Raw genomic sequence first — 26,047 nt, 5'->3', positions numbered from 1 at the left:
TTTTTAACAGACTGGATTTAGAGAATCATTAACCTTCTTTTCCACCTATCAATGATTTGTGGCTTGCTTCTTTTTGATTTGCCATAAATCATCCTCTCTTTTCTTTCCAATTGATTACATTTGATTTCCTTCTCCATCCCCTGGGCTCTCCACATCTTTCTGCCACTCTAACATTCTTCTACCCTTTCCTTCCCTGCCATCTTGATACACTTTTCCTCTCCAGCTGGGTTTGTGAAGTCGCCAATGTCTGAGACTAAGCTCACGGGGGACACCTTTGAGCTGAACTGCGACGTGGTTGGTAACCCCACTCCGGAGATCCAGTGGTGGTATGCTGAGATCAACCGAGCCGACTCCTTCAAGCAGCTGTGGGACGGAGCCCGCAGGCGCCGGGTATCCATCAACACAGCCTACGGTGCCAACGGGGTCAGCGTGCTAGGCATCACGCGCCTCACACTGGAGGACTCGGGGACCTATGAGTGCCGGGCCAGCAACGACCCAAGGCGCAATGACCTCCGACAAAATCCTGCCATCACCTGGATCCGCGCCCAGGCCACCATTTCGGTGCTACAGAGTGAGTGGTCTATGTCCCGTAGTACCTAGATGGTAAACAACCTAGCAATTCCCAGTCCCAACCAGCCCTCTCCTCAAGAACCCACCTTCACCACAGCGGTCACGGGCCAGGCAAAAATAAAACAAAACACCAACCACGTTTATTTAATCTAGATTTTTTCTGTTTTATTTTATTTTATTTATTTTGGAAAGCAACTGTGCCAAAACCTCCTAATCTCCTCTTAAAATCCCTATTTATTTTAGTAATATTTATCTTTGTTTTTCCTTATTTGTCTTAACCCAAAGTCTGTGAATAGATCCTTATGTTCTCTTCCTCTGAATTCAATAAACAGCCTGCCTCTCCCAAAATCCCGAGCATCTTGTTGTAAATGACCACAAACCCAGAAACCTATTCCAGTCTCTGTCTACATTTCCCTCTTTCTTCCCACCCCAAACTTCTGTTCTTACTCTGTCTCATGTGTCCTTTTACAGTATTCTGATCATTATCTTTTTCTCTGTATCCTAACTTCACCAATTTCTTATTCCTGGTTTGTGATACTTTTACCCTTCACATTATGTTTTGTCTCTTGCGTTGCGTGGATTGTTTTATTTACTTCAAAGCCCTGTCTGCAACATGTAGCAGAGACCTAGTAGCGCTTTGAAGTAGTGGCGCTTTTGATTTGGCTTTTCACTCTGGGCAAAGTATAAATGGGACTGTAAGAAGACACAAGGAGAGAGCTGTTAAGGTGTAAAGAGTGATCCCTGCTGTCAACTATTTCCTGATAACAGCAAATATTTTCTGCTTTCATATTTGTGTTTGGTAATCCAATAAGGGATAAGATCACAAAATGGTCTTCATTGTTTTACTCCCTTTTCAGATAAGAGTGATTTCACCTCCACAAAAGACAGTCTCCCTGGACATTCCTGTGCGCTGTGTAACCTTGTGCCTTCTTAGCCATTAAGTGTGTGACTGTGAATCAGTAATGACATTATATCATTTTCCCCTCTGCTGTATGCGTACAAATATTCAAACACTGAATATCAACTGGACCCTTTTAATCTGTACACGCTTCAGTGGCTTGCCCATTGGAGCAAAGGGAGATGTGGAATGTTGTTAGTCACAGTGAAGCTCTCTGAGAAGCTTAGAGGAGTCTGCTCCTTGCTGGCTCTTCAGAGCAATAACTACTGATTCGACTGTCTCGCAAATTTTGTTTTCTACACTGTCTCTGTTTCTTGACTGTATTTAATTTGCTGTTGGGTCTATGACATTTCAATGACACTTAAAAAAGTGCAATGGCTGGCAACTGACTTGTCTCACTTACTTGTCTCCCACATTTCTGCCACAACACAGTTTATCAAACCTGAAATCTGAATTCAAAGCCTCACTTAATATATTGTCATTACTGAGAATTAACGTTCTTCTTATATACATGTAATATGTCCAAGTATATAACATGTATATAACAGGCTATACATATGGCCCGTTGATGTGAATGTATAGTTTGTAGTTGGGGAACGTGCTAAAATGTGATTGTCTTGTTCTAGCCTTATAGTTTTGCTTGAATTAGTTTGTGGCTTTGTATAGCTTCAGTGTACTTTAACTCAGTATTCAGTTATTTATTCCCATGTACAGGAAGCTGTGCACAGAATGTGCACTGAAACGGAAAACAGTTGTCAATATGTGGTTTACACAAAACACACATTTCCAGATAAAATTTATTCTGAATACACATGTGCAACTTGAAACACCTTCAGACATAAAGACATTCTGTCCTGCTCCAAGAAATGAAGAATTTGAAAGGGAAGCATAGGTTTGTGTTATTTTACAAAATAATATATGTTAGTCATAACAGTGTGTTGTCACAAATACTATATTTTGCATTGAAAATTAAAGCAAATGCATGTTGTCTTGAGCTAAACACAAGAAGAATAATGGGAAGGTTGGTCATTCTGTGTGAGGACAACATAGAAATTGCTAGCACCTCTCTCTGGAGGTACACATATTGTAATGTACTGTGATACAATATTTGTGTTTACATGCACACCATACCCAATTACTGGGAGTAATCAGCATAAGGCAACATTCTGATTACAGTTTTCACATGGTTTAACATAACATTATTTAAATAATTACCCTATCATTTAATGATAAGTCTGCCATCTATCACTGCACTACTTAAGCTGAGAGATGCCATCATTGCTTATAAATTTGTTAATCCCACTATATTGAGATCACCACTTCAACATAGTTTGTTTTATGTGATCATGATTAATTATCTCATAATTATCAGATAAACTGAGATATGGTTTTCTGAAAATGACAACTGAAGCAAGTTAGTGACCGTGTTGCAATATCTGTCCATCATAACTTTATTAAATAAATTTGTTGTTGAGTCATGATCTCTCCATCTGACATTGTCAGTTTAAATTCAGACCTTTACACTGGTTATACTATCAGGGTCACTTGACTCAGCAAAACCATTAAAATGTTATTTTGAGATAACAAGACAATTAAGTGGTGATTCTGAAATGAAAAAAAGTGAGAAACCACAGCCACTCTTGACTTGCCTACTGTGATTTGTTAGCTTTGTAAATACACGAGTTACTGTGTCTGCGAATCAACATGTCCACTTTGAAAAAGCTGAATTAAATCCCACTAAGATGTTTACATGCTTCAATAAATTGAAAAATTAAGCAGAAACCTAGGTATTAAGTTGTTTATGCTTTCTCCGATTATGACCTTAATCCAATTACGAAATTATTATAAAGGCATTTACATGACAAATTTCAGTTATCAGTACTGCCTTAACTGCGTTCAGACTGAATTATTAGTGTGCATGTAAACATAGCCAGTGTTATGGTATGAGGCTTGCGCTGTCTGATAAAATGACATGCACTTTCCTTAAATACAAAGTCAGCCAAGCGTGTCGCTGTGTGTCGACTAGTTCTTTTCATTTCTGCTCTGAGTAGGTGTGCCACAACTGACAATGTAATAACTGTCAGAAAATGTAATAACTTGGCAAAATGTAATAAAAGCCACTGTAGTTGAAACTTAAATTTTAAATTACACCTGGTAATATTTTTTAAGATACACCCCTCCCTACCAGTTAATGTTATACAGTAGTAATGTAAATGTAGAAGTCTATACCCTTACCGGTGGGGGGAAATATAATTTCACTTATTAGGTAACTCATTCAGAATTACATTTTATATTTTATTACATTTTGACATGGTATGACATCCAGCAGATCGTGCTACAAGGTGTCCTACAAACAACCTTTTGGTATGATTGTCTGTGGACCATAGCCACATTGGCCAAATGTTAATTTATGTACCTGATGTTTTGTGTGTACCCTTTTTTCTAAGATACTATTAATAGTACATGTGGTTCTGCTTGGTAGGGGAGAGAGGAACAGAGAGAAAAGGGAGGGGGGATCCCCCTGGCTATAGCGTATACAGAACTGCAGAAAGAAGGTGCTATGAATGCTAATAGAAGTCACTCGCCTGTCCCAGTAGCCCCCCCTCATTTTTCTCCTTGCCCCTCCTCTCTCTGCTTTACTACTGGGCTTGCAGTAACAGCCAATAGTAGGATTATGATGCTCCTCCTCTCTGGGCTCCATTGTTGCCATGGTTGGCCCGCCCTGGAGGAGGAGCAGGTCAGACGAAGCTTTCTCATGACTGCTCAACACAGAGCAGAGGGTGCCTTGCTCTCATGACAACTCCTGCCTCTCTGAATGTCCTTGAGAAATGGACGCTGACATCGTTCAGCTAGCCAGTGTGCTTAGTAATTGAGAGGGTAATTTAGGTTGTCATACAGCAGTAATGTAAAATAGAAAATGTCTGTTCTACATTGTAATAACATGAGCCCAGATCTTTAAGTATAGACCTTATTTGGCATGCATAATGTAGGCCAATTAAGAGGTCAGACATTTTCGTGTTACAATTTGCTGTGTTGTAACGAAGCAATACAATGCCTTCACTCTCATTTTATTGATCATCTACATCTAGTTTTATTTTACAAATTTGCTGTATGCTGCATGATATTTCATGAGTGCAGTGCAGTGAGCAAGGAAGCATAATGAGTGGGAATGGGTGCAATGCCAGTTTACCACAGAATATTTTTTTTAATACCAAAGATCTTAGAAGCCTTTATTATCATTGAGATAAGGAGAGCTACGCGCCACTGCACTCATGCACACCACCATCTTAGGATCTTTTAGTAGGGGTTACAGTTTTAGTTTTGATGTTGATGTAGAGACAAACAACTGGTATTGATTGGAAAACTTCATCAAAGAATTCACACACTCAGCTACCCGGCTACTTCAAAAATACTAAGGATATAAATTACTCTTAGTGTACACTGCTCTGAAGATTATAGGTTGACACAATTCATCCCTGCTGTTTCATGTGCTTATGTGTTTTGTTTGTTGCATGCAAATTTGTTCTCAGTTCATAGACACCCTCCTTAGCAGGTCTCACAAAAATGGCATACAGCCAACAGCTACAATGGGAAACGTACAGTGTTGAGCCCCAGTTCTGTGATACGGTTTGACTGTCTCTGTCTTCCAGAGCCAAATATCAATGCCTCTGATCAGATCATCCTGTCAGCGGACAGCCCTGGACTGCCTGTCACCCTGCAATGTAACCTGACCAACGCCCATAACGCCCACCGTGAAAGCTTCTGGATGAAGAATGGACAGGAGATCCCCAATACACGGACAGAGGATAAAAACATGACATACAGGTGATAAACTACAAAGGGTAGTGATATACTAGACAACATTTCTTTAGTGTGTGTAGATGGTAAGCACTTCCAGCAAAGGAAAGGAAACTGAGACCCAGGATATAAACTCTGTTTGAATGTGAAAAATGGAAATAGTTGTGCAAGTAATACAACAATGCTGAGGATAATCCTTTGACTATATTGCCTGTTTGGATATCTCAAAAATGATCCTGTGTATCACTGCCTAAAGACAAATATTGAACAGGATCCCTGCATGAAACTAGAAATGGAAAAAATCACAGCCTGAAGTCCCAGCTAGTTGTTAGCTCCTGCTGTCACATGGTATTTCCACTGGAGTACAAAGTTACTGTCACCCCCGTAGACATCCCACAGAATCTCCCTAGCCACAAGATAAGACCAATTGGTCACTTCCTTGTCACATTACATCAGTAATACAGAGAAGACTACAGCTAAAATATCTGTGGTGCCCTTCCCTGCAGATCCAGAGCTCTTGTTCTGTAATAAAAACAGCATAATGCTAGCATGTTGTCTCCCATGGGCTAATAGATGGTTCAGACAGTCCAAACCAATTACTAGAGAGCTGAAATGCTTAACATATTATCACAGTAATTACAGTAGATGTGACTTACAAAGTAAAATGAATTAATGAACGAAATCTATGTAATAAATCTAAGTAATATTTTATGCTTTGTTTCAGAATCAATAAGCCAAGGGCGGATGATGCTGGGGAATATATGTGTGTTTATACTTCTGCAATGACACCAAATGCAAATGCTACTATTGAAGTAAAAGGTAAGATTCCTCTGCCACACAGTGATAATTGAAGGATTTGGTAATTGAAATGAACAACACAAATGTACCATCTTCAAAAGATGCAAAAAGATGCATACCATAGTCTGACAACTGTAATACTGTAGTCTATGTGGTGTCTGCCAAGTATTTAAGTTCTAAAAAAAGGCCTAGATTTGAGTTCAATCCATGTCATGTGTGGCGTTCTACAGAGAGAGAGATGGTGAGATAAAGGTGTCCTACAAAAGTTAACCACCTAAAGCAGTGTGAACAGAGCCCTTGCTGACAAAGATGTTTGGTTTCATCCTATGCGTGGGGATGACAGGCAGCAATCCCAAGGCTATTGTCACTCTTGGCTTTCACTGAGACAACAGTCTAGCAAAACCAGATACACAAACACAAGACAAGACCCTTTCTATTTGCAGCTAGACACTGATACACTGCATTAAACTTGTCTCTCTTTTGTTTTGTTTGTAAACTGTGACTGATGTCATAAAAGCTTGATCACAAAATTATCAGTTACAGTACAGATGTAAAAATTGGTGTACACCTGGACAATCTTTTTTTAATAGCTAGAAAAGCTGACCCAGCAACTACCATGTTGGTTTCAGTCAAGCTGGCAATGAAGCCATTGACTTGAATAAAGGATCCTCTCTAGCGAGAAAGGCCAAGTGAAATCGTGTTCAAGAGAAGCTTGCCCATGTGTAGTGCTTAAGCCAATTTGCTGTGGCATGGTGATAGTGCATACTGAGTATGCCCTGCCTCTTATTGCATAGCTGTCTTAAAGCATTTCCTGATTGCATAACATGCATACTGGCTGTGTCTGTTGCGCTTTCACTGGCTTGTGAGATGACGGGACTCATCGCCATTCATTCTGTAGTGTCCTAGCCATCAGCACACTGCAGGCCTGTGACTCTTTAGGTTTCCCTTCTCCTCTCTGCAGAAATGTTCCATTTTTTAAACTAAAATGACAGTTTTGTTTAACTACATTCAATGTTTATAAAATATTCAAATGCAGAATGTTTTGATGTCTGTAGTAGTTACCACTGCATGGTCTTAGCATTTTTTTTTCTCTGTGCTCAAGTGTTCTTGCCATTTTCTAGCAGTGTTTGAGAGCATTTGTGACCCAGGTAGCAAGTCCTCCATTATGCTAGCCAGCCTTGCTCTGTGCTCCTGGCAGCAGTTCACTGAGCTCCCTCGCCTACAGTGTCCTTGGCACACTCATCCTTGCAGGACTCAGCTCAGAGGCAACAGATGGAGGGTTGTGTGATGTTGTGGGATTAAGGCTCTGAATCCTGTCCCAGCCATCTCTATAGCAGGAGTAGAGTTTATTGTCTATGATACTCAGCTTGCCAGAGATACATATTTTGTATTATATTTGTATTGAATAATAGTATATTTTTAAGCTCACTTTTCCATGAAAGAAAAATAATCAGATTGCCAAATTTATATAATTTATTAAAATCCTCACAATCACAGCATGAAATTGCTTCAACACTTAAACTGAGAAGATTTTCATTTCTAATGACTTGTACATCTGACGTCACCTTAATCTGCTTTTTTTTTTGTTTTATTGACAGCTATGACCTTGCTCCTCCTCACACATCTCTCTCTGACATTCATACAGCGACACTCTACCTCAGTCTAGCACTGGGGGATTAGTAATCACAGACTGTCAGGAGTGTGAAATGGAGGTTTCTGCCTGTTTTAGCGCCACTCAGAGGGCTGTCTCTGTGCTGTCAGTCATTGGCATAATACAGTTGGGATAAGGCAGAACAAGCTTGGCCACTCCCCTGAACAGGGAGCACGTGTGTGCCATAATTAGAGCAGGATGATGTCACACCATAGAGCTCAGTCCCCTCCTGCTCCATTATCCATGCACAGCTGAAAAATACTCACTCCAGGCCTCTCCCTCATCCCGCTTAATTGCATGGAAGGAATTACCGTAATTTTAAGGATTAGTGGAAAAGCTAGAACAGTTATCTTACTGATGTTGTGCAGTTAAATGGAAACTCTTTTGTCAGAAAACATGATGTCTCTAAACTTAAGCTTCAAGAAAGAGTCACTGCAACCAAGAGATCGGCATGTACACGCTTGAATCATTGCAGTGTTTGAAGACATGTCCTTAAATCTTCATATCCTTTCTGTTGTGTTTGTAAGATGACAGTTTAATTGTTTATCTGAGCCGAAACCCCAGATCATCAGACGTAGGTATGAATACTTTGTCCAGACTATGGTGATGAAACTTGTCTTCACCTTCAAAAAATTAAAATATCTAAAACTACATTTCAAAAGAACCAACTAACCATGCTTCCTACAAGTTATGAACAGCTGTCTCCAAACATTATCAGTGAAATGATATGGCTTCAAGTTATGAAATGTCAACAGGAAACAGAGGCCAGACAGTCAAACAACTCACTTTCATAGATATTTCAATAGTACCAATTATTATCAGAGCCAGAACAGCTCATCATGATTTCACTATTGTTGCCATCTGGTAGGACTTAAAATAGTCCTTTGAATGTGTAACTGATGCCAACTCAGGTAATTAATGATTTGTTTTGTTTTTTGTTTTTTTTCCCTTTGCAGCTCCACCTCATATCACTGGCCACAAACGAAGTGAAAATAAAAAAGAAGGGGAAAATGCAACGCTGTACTGCAAGTCTGTTGGTTACCCACACCCCACTTGGACATGGCACAGACTGGATGGAACATCTTTATCGGTATACATACATATGTATTTACACACATAGGTTGTTTTTCACTATGGCAAACTTTGATTTACAAAAGATATGTGAATCGACTCCAAATTAAACCACTTGTAATAGGTTGTTAAAGTAATTACAACTATGCTTTGCAAAGTGCAAGACCAGCACTGCAATGTTGTTTTGAGACAGCATCCCACGATGCTATGATAGTGTTTTAGCAGCGTGTTGGGGTTAACCATTTTGTTGTTATTGTTCCGATAAAGAACCCAAGGCTGATATAATTTTTCAAGTAATTTTTCAGGTTTTTCAGTAATTTGGCATCTTTGTCATTCAGTCCATAGTCCAGAGTCCCAGTGTAAAATATGAGTGGGATTTGCACAAAATACCAAAAAACTGCACCAAAAGTCTGCATAGCACCTTACTTGCTATGTTATGTTGTGTTCCATAAAATATATCAACTAACATCACCTTTGCGAATTTTCATCCTTCTGATACTTTCAAAGTCATCAGTCAGGCATAATAAAGTAACAACTATAATGAATGTTTAGTCCAATACTATGGAAATCTTAATTTTAAAGTACAACACAGTCAAAAAACGGTTATAAACAAGAGGCGAGGAAGTCCTTCATTAGTCTTACTGTCCACTTTCCCCAACGATTAGCATTTTTTTAGTAATTAAAAGATGAAAACTTGCAATGGCAATGCTGGTGGATGTATTTTAACCACTGAAACAAAATGTCTCATGGGTGTTTTGGCAACACAGCCCTTATTTTTAGCATTTTTCAAAAAGCCCATCCATATTTTCCCTAGATATTTTGGAGTACAGACCAAGTGGCATAAAGGCAAATGCATGAGCTGACAGACAAGCCACTATCCAGTCTGGATTTTGTACTCTTTGCGACTGTGATTGTCATCCACTAGGGATGCATGTTTAGAATTTTTGTTTTCATCAGTCTTCACATTAAATTATCAAGCAATTATTGATCATTGTGACAGCCAAACCTGCAACAAGCACTCCCACATGTACCGTACCACAGTGCACACTTTGTTATTTCTAGCCTTAACCTACAACTGACAATGATGAACATGAACAGAATGGAGCCTACAGGCCTCATAAAGCACAAAATTAAATAGAGGATAATATTACGTAGGTAGTCTGATCAGACAGCGTTATCCGCTTTATGTATAAAGGAGTTATAGGAAATATTTTAATTTCTGTAATGCAACCAGTAGATTAAAAAAAAAAAAAAAAAAAAAAAAAAAAAACAAGCAAGCTGCAATTTAAACGTCAAATTGCTTTACCCATAAGGATGATCGATGTGACACTTAAACAATAATCGGTCATCAATTTCCATGAATATGCCTATCATCTACTAGTTTTTGGTTGGTATCCATGATCACAGAAATCACATGACTTATGTTTGCGGATGGAACAAAGTGGTATGGGCTTACTGTGGCTGACTGAGGAAGAATTTAGGAGGTGATGGATTTCCAAGCAGGCTACAAGCACCAGACTTCTACCACACAACCTTACACTGCCATGAGTGACACTGTCCTTCATGACCTTTAAATTACTTTGCATGCAAGCAGTGTTGGTGTAGCATCTCTTGGAGGACTATTCTGTTTAACCTTGATAAATTGTTACTGTTCCAGGACATTGACAACTCCTCTGGACGCTACTTCATCACCAACAGAGACAACTACACAGAACTGAATATCATAAACTTGGATATAAGCACAGATCCTGGCCAATACCAGTGCAATGCCACTAACGTGATTGGCAACAACACTGAGATCACTATTCTACGAGTGCGCAGCCACCTCGCACCGCTTTGGCCTTTCCTGGGTGTGCTAGCTGAAATCATAATCCTAGTAGTCATCATCGTTGTGTACGAGAAACGCAAGAAGCCAGACGAAATCATGGACGGTAAGAAAAAGTTTTACTGTGTTACTACAGAAGGGCAAAAGTAAATCGCCAACTGTGCAATTAGAAATGTAAAGTATTTCACAAAACAAGACACACTGTGCCTATCTAAAATGCAGAATAAGTTTTCACAAAAAATAAGTTCCAAAAAGCGTGCCATTTCATATCTACTCTCTGAAACTGTTTTTACACACAGCACAGCCTTCTCTCTTGCCACTGTCTTTTTGTTTGTCTGTTTGTTTGTTTGTTTGTTTGTTTGTTTGTTTGTTTTTATTTTTGTTTAACAAGTGGAAAAAAATGCAGAGTGCTTTTTGGGCGGATATTAAAAAAAACTGCCACTTATGTTTACACATTTTATCATAACGTAGTTCTTTATCTTCCCAATGGGATTGTTGGGCTGATGATTTTTTTGTTAACATTTTAAATAATAGACAATCAAATATTTGTTTTTATTACTCTGCATAGTGAGATGACAGGCACTCATTGCCACACTGTGCCCCCAATATGACGTTCATTTTGGTGGCATCACTTTAGCACACTGTATGTTTGGTAAATTGTACTACCATTGTTGTCAAGGAAATAGGATTTTTTGCAGTAAAAAATTGGGGTATTTCTTTACTCTTAAATCTAATATTCCATCATCATTTTTGTTTTTACCCATACAGGGTTATGCTACATAATAAATGTAATTTACTATTGTTAAAGGGAAATTTCTAGGCTTTTAACTCACTTAAGTTTGCTTTTGCAATTTACATCATGTTTCTGGTGCCATTTTGTGGTTTGATGTTGTATTTTTGTTATTCCTCAGCTTACAGGCCAAAAGTTAATCCAATGACGTCACTGAAAGATATTCTCAGTACAGCTACAGTGGCATTTAATAGACACTAAATCCCTAAAAATAACCCCTAAAAATAAATCAGAATGTCTTTGGATTTCTATGTAAAGTCATTTATAAAGAAGGACTTCTCTGTAAAGTCATTGATTTGGAAAAATGGAATTACGTCCTAAAACAACAACAACAACAAAAAAACGTACCAGAAATGCAGTGTAAGTTAGCAGTCCTTGTTTTTATGCTTTGTAAATGTATATCAGAGTGAAATTTTCTTTTAAAAGATGTAGACAGTTATCCAAATACTTAGTTGACCACTTGGAATTTAAATCTCACTAGAAACACTGGAAAAAAAGATTCATTTGGTGCTATTAAGAAAAAGCAAGTACTCAGTTACTGAATTATTCATCATTTACATTCCTAACGCAGTTATAGACAAGACTGTCAGCGTGGTTTCTGCATCATAAAATATAGCCAATTATTCAATTTCATAAGTTTTCTTTTTTTCCTCCATTTTATATTATGCCAGTGTGTAATTAAACATATAGCAGACTAAAGCATACACTGTCAAGCTGGCACAAAACTGAAACTGAACTCAATGTTGTTGCTGCACAACGTTAAGTTTTTTTTTTTTTTTTTTTTCCAAGGATGTGCATATGCTTATGTGGTCTCAAGCATGGTGAAATTGTATGATTTCAATCATGGAAAGCATATATTTTCTTGGCTTTCTTTGGTTTCAGAGCACATGGTCACAGACAAAGAATCTGTTGCACAAGGAATCTGGTGCTGTCTGCCCTTGATTCATAAATATGTCTTATATGTGTCTACTGTATGTATTGTCTGTATTTCTGCATCAGACCTCACTAAGGATTTAATATGTACACTGTGCTCAGTTGGCCTTTTATATCATAGTTCATCAAACAAGCATACCAAGTCTGAGATATGAAGTAGCTCTCCACAAGCAAGGTTGTTTTTCTTATAAGGTAACCCAAAGGTTCTTAACTAGACTCTTAATAACAACTTTCCTATAATGTATTTCAGAGTGCACAGTGGAAACAGCAGTTGTTTTGGATTTGGAGAAATGCATTATCAGTTGCTGTGGAAGGGGCTTGCAACAGTTATTACAAATCAATTTTTTTTTCTCATCCATTTTAAAAGCAGTGCACTCCCTGCCTTGATGTAATGACATTTTTGTGTAGAACATGCTGGACAGGTCACCTGTCCATCACAGGACTAACACACAACCACTTATACTTACAGACGTTGACACCTATGAGCAATTTCTAATCTCAGTTCAGCAGGCCTGCACAACTTTGGATCATGGGTAAAAAACTAAAAACTGCTGGCACAAAAATGGAGCCCATAGGCTACTTAGAACTGTTCCATTGTTTGTTTGTTTGTTTGATTGTTTTTTTTTTTTTTGCAAACCTGCCAAACAGTAGCTGGAAAATACATGAATGAACGTTCAAGATAATCCATATATGGATATGCAATCCATCTCTGCTATGTGTGCCAAATTACTGCTAACAAAATGCTGCAAATTGATTCAGATCAGTTACATGACTGAAAACACAATCCGTCAGAGCCTAAGGAGTGCAGTCAGAAAATATGGTGCTTCCTGGCCTGTACTAGCTGAGCAGAAATTGGCCTCTGAGGATCAGATCAGAGATCTCAGCAAGAGGTCTCGTTTAACAGAAGTTAAACTGTAACTACCACACTTCACAAAGAGCTTGGCTGCAGCATCAATGGCCAGTGAGAGTAGAGCTTATTAGATCTAGAGAGAGCGATATGGTTGCTTCTGAACTTGTGAATATTGATAAGGTTAGTTCTGAGCAGAGGAGACCTGTTGTGAAGAACTGACCTCTGTCAAGAGACTTGCTTCCTTGGCACTGGTTTGGTGTGGCGAGAGGAGGGACATTGTCATACATAAGCCCCACATTAGATGCATGCTAATATGACCTTTGCAGATGCACACTGGATAAGCAACAGGGGGGCCACGGCTAACCTTTCCAACACTTTGCTATTCTGTGCTGTACTAATGGCAACAATGATGGCTCATTTTGGTGTACCATATTGACAGCAGACTAACAGTGTTCATGATCCTGGGGCCTTAGCAGCCTGTATCTAACCAGCAACAAACCAAATATATGACTTAATTGGTTACTATTTTTTCCCCTCTTTCCAACTGGCAACATAATCTAAATGGGTGGTAAGTGAGAGATCCTGCATGTTTTCAAGAGATTTTTATTCCCTGTCAGCTTGTATGTTTCTACTAGCCTACAGTCCATCCAAAACCATTATGATCTTTGCTTATGAGATATTCACATAGCAAATTATTAAGTTTCTTTTCTATATACAGACTGCAGAAAGAACATATTTTTTTACATTCACATTCATTTCCATTAGTCAGGGCCCATACAGTTTGACATGTTTTTACACATCATAGTCAAATTGCGTAATGACATTTGAGAGGTGTCAAATGATATACCTAACTGAACAGCAGTGATTTTTAGGTCTGGTGAGTGGTAGTGAGTTTCATGTAGCACAAAATATGGATGCAGTACATCGTACAACATGTATATAGATTGTGGTAACACCATGGCCATCTGTAATAAATGGTGCATGCATATATTTAATATTAGTTAAGTATCTTTTAATTACCAGATAATTAACAATGATTCTGCCTTAGTAATTTACAAAGGTTTAGTAAACATTTGTCATGCGACAGTATTTGAACATTTATTAACATAATAAGCATTAATAATTTATGAATGCTTACTTTACTAGTGCTCAGTGTATATAATTTATATCATAACTAAGAAGAGATTATAACAGGCTTCTGGTTATGTAGGTTACCCAATTATTAAGTTAAATATTATCTAAATTAAGTATTTGTTCAAACATTAATTGGATAACATTAAAATAACATTTAACCAGTGTTAAACAATGATAACCATTTATTAAGCATGGTTAGTATTACTCATAATTTTCTTGCCCTTGCTACCTACTTTATCAAGGTTTATGCTGTGTGCACGGTAGCATACTACAGTGATGAATCAAAAAAAATATACTGAAACCTTCTCTGTGTATGTATGCACAGCTGCCTAGGTAAGCACTGTGCACGGCCTCTAGTTCGGTTTTATCTACCAGAAAAATGAGGAGATTAAGGTGGATTATATTTGCCATGTTTACGCCATTCAAATCAGAAATGAGGACTCCCCGCTCATTCTGCGCAGTCTCTCTAAAACCTCCTTTTAGCATCCTGTATTCCCTGGGGTTTTGGCCCATGTCTGTGTGCATTATGAATTCTGGTCCCATGATAGCTTAGCTGTGTTTGAACACTTTTATACTCCATAGCTAAGGGCTCTGAGGCAGAGGCTGACATATCTATCTTGTCGTTAAAAACCAGTTGCTAAAATTACAGATTTTGCTGTGTGTGATCACTTTCAAAATAACAGGCCATTTTACACTATGTGAAGATTAAGCTTACACTTACAAGCTATTATGCACAACTACAACTCATGCAATTCGGTTTAATGTGATACAGTCACCTTTAGGCTTGTCCTTGTATCAGTCTCACACAGCAAAAAAGCCTGTGCTTATGTGCTTGCAAAAACATTTTATTAAACATAGCTTGAGTGTCATATATAAGGTGTCAAGAAGCTGGGATGTGTTGACTGACGGTCCTACCCCAAAAGGCCACAGAACCATTTTTTTTTTTTCTTTCTTTTGGTCTAACATTTTAAGCACCATAATCTGCTCCATATTAATTCCATGGAATGCTGCTGCTGCTGCTGCTCTCCTACTCTTAGCTGCATGTTATGGAAACAATCTCACTGTGACTAGTTATTTACCTTTTGACACATCCCCATCTGTTTGATGAACACCAACCACCAACCTCAACCTAAGGCTGTGGGTCTTTGAACTAACTTGTGTTTCAGCATAACATAACAGTTCACTCATTGTGCACACTGTGAAATTTTGAAATGCTTTCTAATCTGTCTAAGAATTCTTCTTACAGCAGTGCTTGTTATCATTAACTAATTTTGCGAGATGACAATTCTATGTCTTTGGCCCTCTGGGGTAATAATGATTCAAACATTTTGCTTTTTTTTTTTTTTTTACTTTTTTACTAGTATCTGAATTGGAATTATGGTTTAACGTGGGTATACTGACCAATGGATATTTATGGGACTAAATATAATCACTGAATGTTGAGAGGAAGCTTTACTGAGATCCACACCTTTATGCTAAATCAGTCACAATGTCATTCCATGAAGTAGGCCTTTTCAAAATCACAAAGGAATCCCTGAATGTAATTAAAAATGGTTTGAAAGAACTCTGTGAGCCATCTGGATCTCATGAGTTTCTATTTAATGCACATCTGCTCATTCTGAATTGAAAAAGAACCCCATGAGATTGAGACGGTTTTTTGAGGCAAGGTTTAGAATGCTTGGCAATAAAACTGTGGTTGTAAAATCTTTGTCTGATATTTTACTCATTATTTTTTTTTCTTTCTCTGTTCTCTCCTCCTGTTAAAGATGACGAACCAGTTGGACCAGTGTAAGTATATTTGTGCTCGCAGAAAAATAGATCATACGTACATAATTAATGGGTCTGATAACTTGTAATGCCACTGCAAAATCACCTAATCATAATCGTTTCCTTCCTAGGAAAACAAATTCAACGAACAACCACAAAGACAAAAACATTCGCCAGAGGAATACAAAATAAGCTATTTACTCATTGAAGTAAGTGATGTGGAGGAGGGGAGCTAAATATAGAACTCATTGGGAGGATAATTATCCATAGTAACACCTTCTCTTGATTTTCTTTTCACAGATGAGATGGCTAGACTGCATATTTTGACCACATGAAGGTATCCGACGTGGAGAGAGCTCCGGGCAGTTTTTACAAAAAGCATATCTTGTCTCATTTTATGAGAAACAATATCAGCGTAACACTGGCAACAAAAAGAACATAATGGCTGTCTTAAGCATGCCTTATTCAGTCTTACATGAAGATTTCAGGATGATGATGAAGACTAAAACCACCACAGAGATGTACACATTTTTAATGTGCTGTTGATGTCTCCTTTATTCATTTTATCATGTCCTCAAATGAGGTGATCCTTTTTGTATTACATATCATGTAAAATGCATGCAAAATAATTACGCAATAGGATACTCAGAATAGACATTTTCTGTTGTTATCCCTCATGTAAGTGTGGCTTTTTTTGTCCAAAAAGACCTATGTTTTTTATGGAGTCATCCTAAATGAAAAAAATATTGTTTTATTCTTGAGGATTTGTACAGCATATCATAGTCATTTAACTCTGTTTGATTTTGTGACAAGGAGTCTACTTTTAACAGAACTTTTATTGTGAAGCAAGGGCTTCAATGACTGGCAGTATTTCATTGAGAGTGATTACAGAAAATGACAACTGTGTGTTAAACTAGCTAAATGAAAATGACAAATAAGTGTATTCTTTTATTTTCTTTCCAGAGTAACTTAGGTGTCTTGTATATGTTGCGATATGAGTGTTCAAATGATAGCAAATCTGTAAAAAAAAATTATGATGATAATTTTTATATTTCCCAATTTATTTGATTGATTTTTATTTTTTCTCTCTTTAATTTTACAGCATGGCTATTATCCTATGCAATATGTATTTCTAAATAGATATATGGAGGGCAGTTTGTTTTACTCAGTGAAGCTTTAATATTGTGGGATCACTTGGAAGCTGGCATAGCAAAATACACTGCTGTAGCTGCATGACTCCTCTATCAATACAGTGTATCCATGTGTGTTGCAGTGCAAATGGACCTGCATTAGGGTGGGAAGAGAGGGACCAGAGTATATAGCCACGATCAAACATATGAGACCAATAATTTTTCTGAATAAAAAGCTCAAAAAACAATTTTTCAATTTTATTTGTACACTGTTCCTTAAACCACCCCAAAAAACTGCAAACACAAATACTCTTCAGGCCACTAACATGTATCATAACAACTGATGTGCAGCAACATTTCAAACAACATCGGCAGCACAAAGAAGAACACTCCACCACCACAAGGCACTGCCTACGCACATAAATACAAAAAACACTCACACTGACTTGACCTTTCTTCCTCCAGCTGTCGTTGAAAGAGAGAGAGCTGTTGTTCTTCAGTCCTGAAGCAGTTTCTTCAGCTCCCCCTCCACCTCCTCCACAAAGGCGGGGAAGCTAGGATCCAGTAGGCAAACACGCAGGAAGGGCTCCAGGTTGCCTTGTGGCAAAGAGCAGTGGTGGTGCACCTGTGGCAGGGACATGCCCAAAAAATGCTATGGGAGGATAGGATGCCGAGAAAATTTCAGTGCAAGTAAATTGAAGAGGCATTCACTTGAAATAAATTAACCAAGCATCCTGGAGCCACTAAAATCAACAATTTATTTTTAGTTTATTTGCATAAGGGTTAAACATACAAGCACAGTGATAAAACACTGAAAACTGTACAAAGGGAAACAAAATTAATAATTCCTGCAGGGGAGTTATCAAAAAACTAAAGGAGCTTATTAAAACATCTCAGCTCAAACAAAACAAACAGTCAAACACAGTTGAGTATACTTTAACAGACACCTTGTGTGCTTTGGCTGAAGTTGGAGAAACAGCAATTTGTGGCCACACAATAGAAACCACTAAAACTACACCACTTTAAAAAAAAAAATATTACAGTTTCCAATAACTGCATACATTCAATGCTGAAGGCATCATGTTGCAGTCTGTCGATGTAAATTTTGCTGCTAACTGAGGATTCAGTGGCCTACAGGTTACTGCCTCTCACTTTCAACAATCATTACCTGGCTAAGGCGCTTGATGGACAGCGATCCTCGGACAATCTCAGGCTCAACTTCCACTGGCTCTCCCTGCCCAGTCTACCGATACAATTTAAAAAATACAAGGTCACACAAAAATTTAAAAAAATAATAAATAAAGAGGGCTTGACACCAGAGGGTTAAAAGACCAATCAATCTTTTCATTACTAATTAAAAGATATCCACCCATCAAAGGCCTTTCATCTTCCCTGTGAACCCTTGCAGTGTGTTTGTTTGCTAAAGGTCACACATTCAATCCCATGGCAGTCTATGTCCATCCCTCTTGAACTGCTCTTAAGCAAGACACTGAACCTCTCCTGGCTCCAAAGGTGCTGCTCTTGGCTATAGCTGTGATCTCTTCCCTTTGGTTAAATGTACTGAAGCCTGAGAGAGTTGCACATATTTTTCAGAATCCAGCTCCTAATTATACATACTGTGTGCAAACTGTCAACCAGAGGCCCTGAAATCCTACAATAAATGTAATATACTACAACCACTGACACAAAGCTCACTGGAATGCTAAAACAAACAAATCTCTTTGTCCTGCATAGCCTCGGGTTATATGCTTTGATGGCGTCACAAATAATGAAAAGGAAGTTGTTCTGTTTGTGGTAGTTTCGACCTTTGGGAGACAGTTATCGATGTTCAGAAATAACACCTGGACTGCTTTAGACAAAATCAATTATACAGGAAAATTCTTCACTAGATTCAGCGGTTATCCACCTCATTGAAGTATGGATGCATGTGGGCAGTGGGTGGCAAATCACATCTTGTGTCTTACACCATGTAGTATGTGATTAGCACATGGCTCCTGTAAAGTGGAAAGTGCATTTCAACCCACTGAGTTGTAGTGATGTCTCTTTAGTAATCTTTAACAGTACTGTAAATAGCACCATCTAGTGAGGACAATGGGCACTGTACATGACACTGTAACTGATCTTGATGATGATTCATGATGATTTATGTAACTTACTGAATAGTCCATGATCAAACATATAATAATAATTAACCAAGGAGCACATAATAACTGTGGTATTTTATGTTATGCCATTTTTTGTTTGTTTGTTTCTGATGCACCTAATTCTGTAGCACATTTTCACTGTGTATTGTTACTATCCTTTGGGTGTGGGCAATACATAAAGAAAATATGACAAAGTAAGACCTTTGAATTACATTCTTTAAATCACATAATAACCACAAACCATTGACTGTGGGCCTAAGTTCAGGTTATAAACATAGAAATATTGTATTCACTTGATTGGAAAGTGGGTTACCTGCATTAATGGAGCAGTGATCTCAGAGGGGGGCTGATTAGGTGTTGTGATGCCATCCTGAGTGGTGACAGGCAGGTACTCCATCAGTTTGACTACAGCATTTGAGCATGCCTTAATGGCCTCTGCCCTGCTACTCCCACCAAACTGCATCCTCATCAAGCGACTCTTTGCCTGCAGAAATCCACAAATATACTCTATCTATGTTTGTCTGTTCCAGCTTTCCCTACATTAACGACTCTGCCGGTTGTATGTTGACTTACAGATATACTCATACAGTTTTTCCAGGGAGGCTAATAATGACACGCTACCATTTGTTTGTGAACCAAACTCTTTTATATTACATCCTATAATTTAACAGGTAAAGGTATAGATATTTACATGCAACACATTAGTACATGATGTGGCTAAGAAATCATGATCTATAGAATCCAAATGTGATACCACATTCTTCTGTTCCATAAAACATTTAGATTTACCTAAACTACCTAAACTGACCTAAACTGAAATTTTACACAACATACTTTGTGTTTTGTCTTAATGGTCTGACTCAAGTCCAAGTGACAGTATTCACCACTGATGTTGGGCAGAAACCTGTGGAAAATACAAAATATGGCAGAACTGCTGTGCACCTCACAACTCACCTTAACAGTGTATCGAAAAATTAGGTTATCTGATTTCTGGTGTACTTTGAGGAAATCCGAGGCACCAAGTAAAGAGATTCCATCCTGAATACAAGAAAATAAAACTCATCAGCAGCCTGGACTGGAAACTGTTTCATGCACTGCCCACAGTGGTTGATGGCTTTCAAGTTCACCAGCCACTTCACTGGGTTGCAAGCCAAATATAACTCTGGGGACTGGAAAAGAAACAACAACAAGTAGACAAACTGTCTACGAGACAGTATGTCTAGCAGGTTCAGCAAAACAGCACTGAATTTTAAAGGGACAAAAGAGACTATTCCAGTCTAAATTCTGATTGAAAAAAAAGTTGCATACAACTGTCTGCAGGGGTCTCTATTTACCCAGTAACCTCAGAGCCTTAGCACTTAGGGCTGATGAAAAGCATTTACACACACGCAAGCACACATGAAGCACATACCCATATGAACGCATACAGTATGCACATATGTACACATACACAAACACTATAGGCTACTAATAATGTGTCACCATGATCTGGTGATCTGTGATGAGCCTGTTTTGTTAAATGTTCTTTAAACACCATGCCTTGAGTTGAAACATTTAACTACTAAATTGTAATGCATACAAATATATTTGTGAAACAAGGTAAGATTGTAGATGAACATGCAGCAAACATAGGATGCCAGTTTTTTTTAGTGATGATAACTTTACTTGTTAATCACACTATTTGAGCTGCATCAAAATTGTATACTGTATATGTTAACACGGTAGTAAATACTCATAAGGTAAAAACCTTGCGAATGATTTTGCACTCATAGGCCAAGGCCAGGTCTAACTGACTATGTGCACTGATTTTCTAGAATGACAAAAAAAAAGTCAGTGTTAGCAAATGCAAATAATAGCCCAATACTGACTTATGGTAGTAAAAATAAAGTATTTTAAAAACTTCTTGGCAAACGTCCACAAAGTAACATCTGTAACATTAGGGGTACCCACATACCAGGTACAACATTATACCGTAGATACTCAGAATATCTCTTGATTCCCCATACAACGACATTAAGTGCTCAAAGAAAATTCTAGATGTCTAATTCAGCTCTTATTGTGTGGCCCCTGGGCCAATGCTCTCAGAATTGAAAGTTTCGGGGCATTCACAGCACCGCTCTATACATGATCAGTCTATCGTCACAAGTGAAAGCTCTTTGCAGTCTGACCTGTCATAGTGTTAGACTTCCATTAACCAGACACTGAATAGTCTCCCATACGTCTGTTGTCTGCAGAGCAGAGTACTTTGTGCTTTGTCTATAGGGTACAGTGGCTGGTAGGCCCCACATTCAGCTGTTCATTAGATTATTTTACCACCTATACCATATTCTTGTCATTGACAGAAAACTACAAATGAAGGCTGATGTGTTTAGAATAGGCATACACAGACAAAAATGGTACAGTTATTTCCAGTTGTTCAAAAACTGGTATTATCCATCTTGTACAGTAAAATTTAAGTCACTCTAATATGCAAATGCTGACTAAAAAAAATAATGTGCAAATAGGACAACAAATGTAAAGACTGTGGTCCATGAGGTATATAAAACTGAGCTTGAATCAAGGCATGAAAATTCACGCCCAACTTGACCATAACCCACAAGATTTCAATCTAAATATGTACCAAGCCTGATGGCTTTTTGTGATCCCAAAGCCCAAAACTCAGGAAGACATTTAATTTAACTGTATATGGGTACATGGTATTTTCTAACTGTGATTTTGAGAGAATGAGAAGTCCGCACAGTATGCCTGTTGTTCCCAAAGTAGATTTATTAACACCAAATAAGACATTTCAAGGTTTAGTGCTTCATCAGACATTATGTTAATTGTAGGATTTCAGATGTCTGATGAAGAGCTGAAGCTCAAAATGTCACACTTTGGCGGGAACAAATCAACCCTGGGAGCAAAAGACATCATGTGTGGACTGTTCTTTCTCTCACAGTTTTGTATTGCTGTTTCCATCATGCAGTTAACACTGGATGTGCCTGTTTTCCTGCAAATAACTGTGATTTTGAACCTGTACCCATGAAATTCAGAGAGAAATCTGATTTGACCCAACCAAAACCATCCAGTCAGGTCCCATCAGATTTGGCCAGAAATGTCAAGCTCCTGTGCAGAATATTTCATATGGCCTTCACAGAACTGTTTTATCTGGGGAGCAAAGTTTTGTCACTGATTTGAATCCCAGAGATCTGACCAGCGGAATGGCACACTTTTCCATAATTTATTTTGTGAATGGTTTTAATGTTTCTTTACTTTTTTGTTAACCCAGTGATACCCACTACCCTCTTCACATTAGCATCAGTTGTTCATTAGTTTATACTCTGAAAAAAATGTTTAAAACAAAGCATACAAATAAACACAAACTCTAGTAATTAGCCATGCACAATATAGATACTCTCTCTTTGAAGACACTAATGGAGGAGTGAAATCCTATTCTGGAATATTATTTTTGGACACAGCGTATGTTATAATTAGTGTAATTCATATTCAATTTTTCCTTCTTGATGGTAAAACAACTGTATCACATTACAAACACCTAAAGTCAATGCATGTCATTCTACAGGCTTAAATAATTTTAAGCAATTCCCTTATGGCCACAAGACTTTTTTTTTTTTTTTTTTTTTTTTTAGATTTACAAGGCCTCTGACACAGCTTCTCTGCAACATCATGGCACCCCAATATTTTATGCAGTGACCCTTCATGGAGTCTAGAGTAGAAATGTCAAGATCCTATCAGTTGGAAGTCTGTGCATGAATATCAAACTGAACTCATGTACCCTGCACAAAAACTACTGCTAAACCAATTTTAAACTCTTGTGCAGAGGTGAAGCCTTATTCGCCTGATAGAAAGAAAATTTATTTTCTAAACATAAACAGAGGTATTCATATCAAAGACCATGAAAACATTCCCTTTTCCATTTAAAAAATGTTGACTACTCCTAGAAAATAGTAAAAAATACGTGAAAGCATAGAAAGTTAGTTTGGCATTATATTACGATTTTTTTTTTTTTTTTTTTTTTTTTGTCAACATTGGAATAACCCTGGCTTTTGAGTTATGGTATGTTAAGCCTACTCTGTTTTGGATCTACAAGTACAAACATTTGAGAATGCTTAGGGTATGATCACTGGTAATAGAAGCTCTCAGAAAATTAAATAAGCAAACAAACCCTTGATGAGGTTTTACTGTTTCCACATCGAGGGCCATTTTTTGAAAGAGGTTCCTCCTACAAAAAGAATGCCTTCTAAGAAAAAGATGATGAAATAATCAATCAAGTACGCACCTAATAAAGCAAAATATGGCATATATAGTCAGAGGCTGTGGGTTAAAACGTTGGATGTTGCATGTAGAGTTGTTAGAGCAATCCACCGAAATTTATGGATTCCCTTTACTTAATAAATGAAAGATTACATTTCAAAATAGGGAAAAAAACTGGAGGTTGAATAGAAAACAGAGACAAACAATGTAGCTATATCTTACCAAGAAGTCATGTCCCTGGGAAACAAGCAACTGTCCAGATTCCACAATTGTGAGGACAATTTCAGATTTACCGTCATCTGCTTCAATGACCTGGTGAAAATAGTGGACGATATTACATTGTGACATGTCACACAATATCAGGCCTTCTATCTCCCTTGCCCAGTCATTCAAATGTTTTACCTAGACATTATAGAAGGTGGAAGGGTTTCTGTTCCAATTTAATTTTAATTTAATTCTGTATTTCTTGTTGGTCACTTTACAATGACCACAAACTAGGGTTAACTGTCTACCCACATTTTTATTTTCCACTGCATTTCTGTCTGTAACAAGTGGCCTACAATTTTAAGAATAGTCCTGTTCTCTTTCTAGAAATTTGCATCTGTAGCTTTCTTCAAATCCCCCGTCAGAAGTTGGCTCCTTCACTCAACAGAAGCAGAGCTTACCAATTCCCAAAGCACAATGACTAACCTATACAAATTCAGCTCTCTATTCATTTTCTCACAGGCCTGCTGAATATTTCACTCCAGGATCTTTTGTTCCTACTGTTACATTTGTTTGTCCTTTTCATACTACTTTGATTAGGCTACTGTTGGATTTTGGAAACAGCTACTCATGGAGATCTGTTTTGTTCCTTTAAATGGCATATGAGTATTAAACAAGAACTTGAACAGAGGGTGATGGCAATGTTTTCTAAATGTCTGGTTGATAATTTTCAGCAATGTAACGAAAATAGCCCAGATCTTTACAAAAGGCTGTAGAGTTCAAACAAACGTCTTATCAGTTGACCATATGTCAATGCAACAGCTCTGCATTTTGTTTCTTGACTATATCACCCATCCAGTATTTTGTCTCTGACTCCATAATTAAGCTTTTGCATTCACAAATAATGCTGATGTACAGACTGAAAATTGATATTTAGACTGTCACGCGACTTGTGTGTACACAGTAATGCTACCATTAATACTCTTGCAATCAAAGGTAAGGAAAACTTACATTTAGCCTACTCACATTTCTTTACTTGAATGGCTTTGGTTGTTGTTGTTGTTGTTGTTGTTGTTGTTGTTGTTTATTTAGAGGTGCACAACACAATTTCTGACCACTAGAGGGTCTACCACTGTGTCACTGCAGTCCTGTAGACCACTTGTACAAATCAAAAACTTCAGTCGAAAATATGTTTTTGGGATGGAAATGAGAGATACATATCACTCTCACAAGCTTGAACTATACTCTGACCTGCAATTCAAAAATGTGGTGAAGACAGGTAAGCTGCTTTGAATGACCCTTTTCTGTTGCTGATTGCAGCGACAGAGGCATTCACACGACTGATCTGAAAGGTGGGTAGGTTTATCTGCAGAACGTGCAGTTTCAGAGATGCTTTGAATTAAGCTGAAGCAGCATGGGGTGAAGTGGAAGGCAGCAGAGGAGGTCCTCAGGGCCACAAAGAAATTTCAACTGGAACTGTACAAGCACAACCAAGCCAAAATAAGAGCAGATGCTGGACCAGAAACCAGCACAAAATGAAACAAAACAAAAAGCTCACACACTGCAGATTCTTCAACTTACTGCAGTTTATTTCACCCAAAACTCTACTCTTCATCAGACTGATGAAGAGTAGAGTTGCTTGAAACAGCACAGTGTTTTCCATAATTGGAGCCCAGTATAAGCTATTTGTTTTGTTCAATATTAAAATTTAGAAATTCAAACAGGAAATAACAACAGACTGGCTTTAAATTGTATGATGGAAAGACAACCCACAGCGATGACTCTTACATTGCAAATGGTCATTTTACTGTTTTAAAAAAAGCCTAATAAAATGCATAATGCTTTATGTAGCTTTTAGTAGATTGCAGTTTTACTGTATGAAAGCAACATTCTTCACTACCTGCATTTTTAATCACATCCACCACAAAGTACAAATTTTGCAGGGTCTCAGCCTTGCGATCTTAAACTGGAGCAATCTGAGGTGAGAGGTCAGTCAGCAAAGAAGATAAGATAAATCTGTCTTGTAATTTGTGCCCTTCATTGTAATTTCCAAATAACAGTTAACTTACACCAATTCGCTCTGTGCACAAGACGAGTGACCCACATCCGGTTTCGCCAGATAGCGGCACTTCAGTTTCCGGTCTGTGTAATGGCTAAGCCTAACGCTTACATATTCTCCCGGTGCCTCACGGATTTGCCCAGACTAACGATAAACTATGTCCACCAAAAC

The 26,047-nt window shown here is 38.0% G+C and overlaps 2 protein-coding genes across 7 annotated transcripts in view; one reads left to right on the top strand and one right to left on the bottom strand.

The window, feature by feature from the left end:
• The window catches only part of nptnb (neuroplastin b), a 28,870-nt gene extending 11,407 nt beyond the window's left edge, over positions 1–17,463 (top strand). For 2 of the 3 annotated variants that reach the window (XM_030048735.1, XM_030048734.1), the window contains 8 exons: positions 224–571; positions 5,119–5,293; positions 5,991–6,085; positions 8,672–8,805; positions 10,444–10,717; positions 16,085–16,106; positions 16,217–16,294; positions 16,386–17,463. In XM_030048735.1, the coding sequence (XP_029904595.1) occupies positions 224–571; positions 5,119–5,293; positions 5,991–6,085; positions 8,672–8,805; positions 10,444–10,717; positions 16,085–16,106; positions 16,217–16,277 (1,109 nt within the window). In that variant the 3' untranslated portion in view covers positions 16,278–16,294; positions 16,386–17,463. The remainder of the gene's footprint in view (positions 1–223; positions 572–5,118; positions 5,294–5,990; positions 6,086–8,671; positions 8,806–10,443; positions 10,718–16,084; positions 16,107–16,216; positions 16,295–16,385) is intronic. The other variant, XM_030048736.1, reaches the window with a different exon arrangement.
• The window catches only part of rec114 (REC114 meiotic recombination protein), a 41,746-nt gene that overhangs the window by 13,360 nt on the left and 2,339 nt on the right, over positions 1–26,047 (bottom strand). The window contains exons 2-6 of one of the 4 annotated variants that reach the window (XR_003928090.1): positions 23,836–23,925; positions 20,314–20,397; positions 19,673–19,843; positions 18,384–18,458; positions 17,656–17,867 (exon numbers count right to left, since the gene is read on the bottom strand). Coding sequence is in view for 3 of the 4 variants with exons in the window: in XM_030048737.1 (XP_029904597.1) it covers positions 17,712–17,867; positions 18,384–18,458; positions 19,673–19,843; positions 20,314–20,397; positions 23,836–23,925 (576 nt within the window). In the remaining variant the exon portion in view is untranslated. Of the gene's footprint in view, positions 1–17,456; positions 17,868–18,383; positions 18,459–19,672; positions 19,844–20,313; positions 20,398–23,835; positions 23,926–26,047 lie in introns of those variants that run through there. The other 3 variants (XM_030048737.1, XM_030048739.1, XM_030048740.1) reach the window with 3 other exon arrangements.

This window comes from Myripristis murdjan, chromosome 3 (assembly GCF_902150065.1).
Source record: "Myripristis murdjan chromosome 3, fMyrMur1.1, whole genome shotgun sequence".
Classification (NCBI taxonomy): Eukaryota; Metazoa; Chordata; class Actinopteri; order Holocentriformes; family Holocentridae; genus Myripristis; species Myripristis murdjan.
This window is presented reverse-complemented; position numbering and strand designations above follow the sequence as displayed.